At 40.9% G+C, this 5,422-nt stretch overlaps 1 protein-coding gene across 1 annotated transcript; it reads left to right on the forward strand.

The window, feature by feature from the left end:
- Positions 1 to 2,947: 2,947 nt before the first annotated feature.
- LOC113745323 (chromatin assembly factor 1 subunit p90-like) lies at positions 2,948 to 4,477 on the forward strand. Its single transcript, XM_027276853.1, has 2 exons — positions 2,948 to 3,129; positions 3,234 to 4,477. Exon 2 carries the CDS (start codon positions 3,290 to 3,292, stop codon positions 4,475 to 4,477), a length of 1,188 nt encoding a protein of 395 aa, XP_027132654.1. The 5' UTR covers positions 2,948 to 3,129; positions 3,234 to 3,289.
- The last annotated feature ends 945 nt before the right edge of the window (positions 4,478 to 5,422 follow it).

Below are 5,422 nucleotides of genomic sequence, written 5' to 3' on the forward strand. Positions count from 1 at the left end.
TTTTTAGTTTTTTATAGAACATATTCATGTTTGATATGTATTTTCATAGATTTCTTCAGCTACTAAATTCAGTCTGATCTGAAACATGTTTGAATATGTTTGGATGCTTTCACAGAAAAAGAATATGTGCGATTAATTTAGATTAATTAATCAAGAGCCATATTAATTGACAATTTTTTATCGATTGACAGCCCTAATATTAATGCATGTTACTAACTAAACTTCTCCCCAGAGTTTTCTGTGCTCTGTCGTCCAGCAGGTTCTCAGGATCGTGGGCTGCTGCTGATGACCTGCGTATGCGGCTCTTATCTATCTATCTATCTATCTATCTATCTATCTATCTATCTACTATCTACTAGCTATCTATCTATCTATCTATCTATCATCTATCTATCTATACTATCCTCATCATCTCTTTACCCTGTCTATCTTGCCCCTCTCTACTTTAACTCAACCAGCCGCCAATGCTTGCTCATGGTGGAACTGTGGTCTCTGTAAATAAATAAAGAGTAGGTCTAGTGACATGAGAATACTTTGTTATGATATGGCGCTATATAAATGAATTGAAAACTGAACTGACAGCTGTCACAGATGTCACAAGTTTTAGTTGCAATCACATTTTAGTAGATTTAAAATAGAACCAAAAGTCAACGGAGGAAGTAAAATGAGTCAAATAGATGATTAGTAGCAGTTCTCTTCTTTTGGCCTGAAGGTCCAGGTTCTTTCGAAGCTCATAGGAATATCTCTGGACCTGTCACTCTGCATAGCAGACAGCTGTGATAGGAGACTCTAGTCAGAAGATAGAGGAAGAGGAGGACAGAGCAGTCAGTCGAGAGGTGAAACAAGTTGCACTTGAAATCACCATGCCATTAAAATGAGTTCCCATGTCAGCAAGGGAAAAACCAAAAACATTTTCTCCATAAAAATGATCCAGTGTCACCAAAATCAGTGAAATAGTTGGTGGTGTGTGGACTCACTAAGTACACAGTAAGGAAACAGACGCACACAATGACAGAGACACCATTCACCTATTAGTCACATCTCAGAGCAGACTTCTAACCTCAACCTGACAGCACAGTAACAGTCTCTGTGACATCAGGACTTTATTCCAACATCTTCTGTGTCAAAATAAAGTTCAGTTATCTCAGAGGATGCTCTCTGTCAAACCTCTGCCTGTCCTCTAACACTGACACTGACCTGCAGTCCATTTAGTGAGGCAGTTCGTTAATCAGTCATTAGTAGACTTCATCAGTCTGCATCTGAACGCCTGGTCCAGGTCCAGGCTGGCTGCTAACCCTAGCATCAGGTGTTGCCTCCATCATGTTTACAGAGCAGGTGTGGGTGGAGTGTTTTCCCCACTCAAAGGTGGCACCAGCAGGTAATACTTGCTTACTGTTCTCCAACCATCATTTAAATGAGTTTTTAATGATTCACTCGCTATCAGGAGCACATAGACTGCCTGTATTATCTTGGAGATATGCAGTGAAGTGTTACTCATTAGGCAAATCAACTCTGGCAGTGTTCAGTCTGTGGAGAGAAGTCAGAGAACAGCTGTTTGAGTCGGTGAAAGGTCTGTCAGAGGACGATAAGAAATGTAAACTTTTCATCTTTTTAAATTGATCAAATCAATCGTCCTATGTTACTGCATGAACCACCAGAGCCACTTCTCCATCAGGGACTATTTTTATGTTAGTTTATTCTGAAATGTCATTAATACTCAAATCAAAGAGAGTTCCTTTAATGTCTGTTTTACTATCTTCTACAAGGATTTTATTGAGACTGTCAGTCTTTTAAGACTTGTCCTCTTTATTTGAAAGATCTATCTGCATGTGTAAGTTACGAGTGTAAAGTAATTAAGTACATTTACTCCAGCACCAGGAGCATTTCAGCCATTTAAACAGCTTCATCATCAGAGGGGCAGATTACAGTTTATAGTTGGTATAACTATAAACTGTAATGGAGATATGGTAACAATAATGCCAGTATATGTAGTGGACGTTGTGCAGGACCACAGGGCCACGATCCATGAGAACCTGCTGGACGAGAGAGCACAGAGAGAGACCTAGAGACCCCGTTGCAAAGACGTCAAATCTCTTTGACTCCCAGACACCGGTTAATGCTGCCCTGTTGAGAACCTCATCGTTCAGACCTTTCTTCGACACCTTAGAGAAGTCTGGTAGTTCTGGTGTTCTAAAGGTTAGCAGACCTCCATCCTCCTTCTCCTGCTCTTCCACTGCAGCCCGGATGGCCAAGGATGGAAACTCAGGCCACTGAAGAGGGCTGTGCACAGGAGATGCCCTCACAATCTGACAGATTTGGAACACTTTTGCAAAGAAGTGTGTGCAAATATTGCCAAGTCAAGATGTGCCATGCTAATAGACCCCTACCCAAAAAGAGTGAGTGCTGTAATAAAACAAAAGGTGGTATTAGTTTAAGGGTGTGTGCACTTAAGCAAAAAGGTTACTATAAGTTATTTATTTTTTATTTTTCCCCCTAAAAGATTTCAGTATGTTTTTCAATTGAATTGTTCATGTTAGGACACATTAAAGGTGGAAAAAGTTCTGACATGATTTATCTTCTCTCATTTTTTTGCATGACAAAAACCTGGCATTTTAACGGTGGTATGTAGACTTTTTAGATCCACTCTATAGAACCATGGCCTCCTGCCAACACAGCCCCCCAAATGCAATTTGTCTTTTTCCTGATTTCCAAAGTAAATTGGAGAAAAACTGTTCAAAATGTGCTACGTCCATGTTTAGTTTAGCTTGATAAAGAAACTCCTCATGTTTCATGACTTAAAAAAAGAAATAATTGACCACATGGTGGTGCTCTGAGTCTCTGGTTTAATATGTGAAGCATTTCTACAGCTGACCATAAAGTTTGAACACTTAGGCATGAGATTTCAGCTTTCAAACATTACCCCATAGATTTCCCATTATTTCAATACATCCATGATTTCAACTATGAAATAACACAATATGGAATTATGTGGTGAACAAAACAATTTGTAAACAAAACAAAATGTGTTTTATATTTTAGATTATTTTCCTTTGACAGCTTTGCACACTCTTGGCATTCTCTCAATCAGCTTCATGAGGTCATCACCTGGAAATGAGTTTTAATTAACAGGTATGTACTGTACTCTGCTGTACATGTATACACATGGACTTTCTGTTATGAGTTGGTTGTTATATCATAAAGTTATTAAAATGTATATATTTTTTATCTTTCAGGAAAACACAAGTTGCACACAAAAGTCACCACACGACTGCTGGATAAATCATCAAAAATGGGGAATGTACCTTCAGAAAGTAACATGGGCGACCGCCTGAGATGCTGCAAGTGTTCTAAAGTCCTGCCTCCATGCAAATCCTTTGATGATCTTTACAAACATACTGTTCATGGGCGGTATGTATATGTGTACAATGGAGGTGAATACTACAGACCAGTTGGCCATGACAATATGTACGAGTGTGAATACTGCTTTAATAAGCCAATCAGAGATCAAGAGAATATGAGGAGAGAAGAGGAGAGGAGAAGAGAAGAGGAGCGACAGAGGAGAGAGGAGGAGAGGAGAAGAGAAGAGGAGCGACAGAGGAGAGAGGAGGAGAGGAGAAGAGAGGCTGAAGAGAAGAAAAGACAAGAAGAACTGAATCAAAGACTACAAGAATCACACCAACGAGTCAAAGAGCAGCACGAGAAACTGAGAAACATTTCAGAAGAATCAGAAATGTGCAAGCAACCATTTCTAAGAAGTCATCTGGATGATTCTGAAGCTGATGATGAATCAGGCAGTGATGAGTTCCTAGAAATCCTCTCTTTGAAATGCAGCATCCCAGTTCCATCTCTGAGTCTCAGTCAGCTGACAGCTGAGCAGCTTGAGAAAATCCGGTCAGTCCTGGACGAGCTCCTGTTTGATGAATGGATTGGTGCTCCCCCATCCCTCAGCACTCTGCAGCACGCTCAAGTGTTCATCACAGAGCAGTGTGCCCTGTTTCTGGAGATACCTGAGGGAGTTTCCCTACAAATCATCTCTGATCACGTGCAGTCCCTGGTGGAGTCCATCAGCCAATCAGCATGTAATGTTTTTGAGAGTTTCCTGCTGACTCAAGCCCTGTATATCAACCTGATGCACTTTTGCACTGACTATGGCAGCTCTGATACTGATGCAGCCCTTATGGCCAAACAGTGGGCTGGAGATGAGCTTTCCACTGAGCAGCTCTTTCTAATAGAATTCCTCAGCACACTCACAGCATCACTGCAGAATGTAGTTGAAAGAGCCTCTGTGTTGATTTTAAATATGGAAATCCAGTGCTTGAAGCTTCTCTTATCCATACTCAAATGGCAAGGAAACCCTCTCCGAATCCACCGAAATGCTCCTCAGACTTGTGCAAACAAACCAATGGACCCCAACAGAGGCAATGACTCTGTTCAAAGCACTGTTACAGAAGTATTCCAAGGATGTCTCAATAACTGAAGTCCTTACGTTGGTACAAGTGTATGACATATCACCAGAGTGGACGAATGAGTCTGGTCATTCTCTCATCCAGGCTCTTGACTTTGCTGGCCCTGAGAGATTGCATCAGGATTTCCAAAAGACTCTCGGAAGCAAAGATGATAGAAACCTAGTTGGAGCTCAAGCAGAATTAAAAATGTTAAAGAATTTAGGTGATTCTGTGATCGATATGATAAAAAACATTACCACTAGCATCCAACAATACTCAGAAAATGACCCAAAAGATGCACCATTTATGAAAGATTCTTTCAAAGGTGTTACATTGAATGCAGATGACAGACAGAACTGTCTGTTTCAGCTCTGCAGAGCTGTTTTTAAGACAAAAGGCCAGTGGCCCACAGTGAGCCAGATGCTGCGGTGGTGTGCGTTGGTGCTGACTGAGAAGAGTGGAGCAATTCAGGTACTTGGTATGGAAGAAAGCCATGTTAAACAGCCTGTTCAAGCGGCCAGCCACAGCAATTGTATGGGAAACAAACTGGCCATCATGCTAAGCTCTGATGTTCACTCAGAGAAACAAACTAAGGAGTGGTCTGACTTCTACAAATACTTCTTTTCCCTCAGTTTAGCCGTCAGTTCATCATTGAAGAACAAAGTCTCACTTCTTTCCATAATCTGGAACTTTCGAAGCTCATGGACAATGATTCCAATGGTGTGTGCTGCAGAGGTCCTGCAAAACCTCATGGGTAAATTTCACAGTGAATGTGTGGAACTGAGACACAGTTTATTAGGCTCTTTTTCAGTGCTCCAACACCCTAACAAAGACACAAACACTGATGATAAAATCATCACTATCTTAAAGAAAATTACTGGACAGGGACTGCCTCCTAATCGGGTCTTCATTCTGACCTTTCTTGAGAATCTCCTTAAAGTGGTTACTGAAGAAACAGAAAGTGAGGAAACATCTCC

Source organism: Larimichthys crocea, unplaced genomic scaffold, assembly GCF_000972845.2.
Source record: "Larimichthys crocea isolate SSNF unplaced genomic scaffold, L_crocea_2.0 scaffold6471, whole genome shotgun sequence".
Lineage (NCBI taxonomy): Eukaryota > Metazoa > Chordata > Actinopteri > Sciaenidae > Larimichthys > Larimichthys crocea.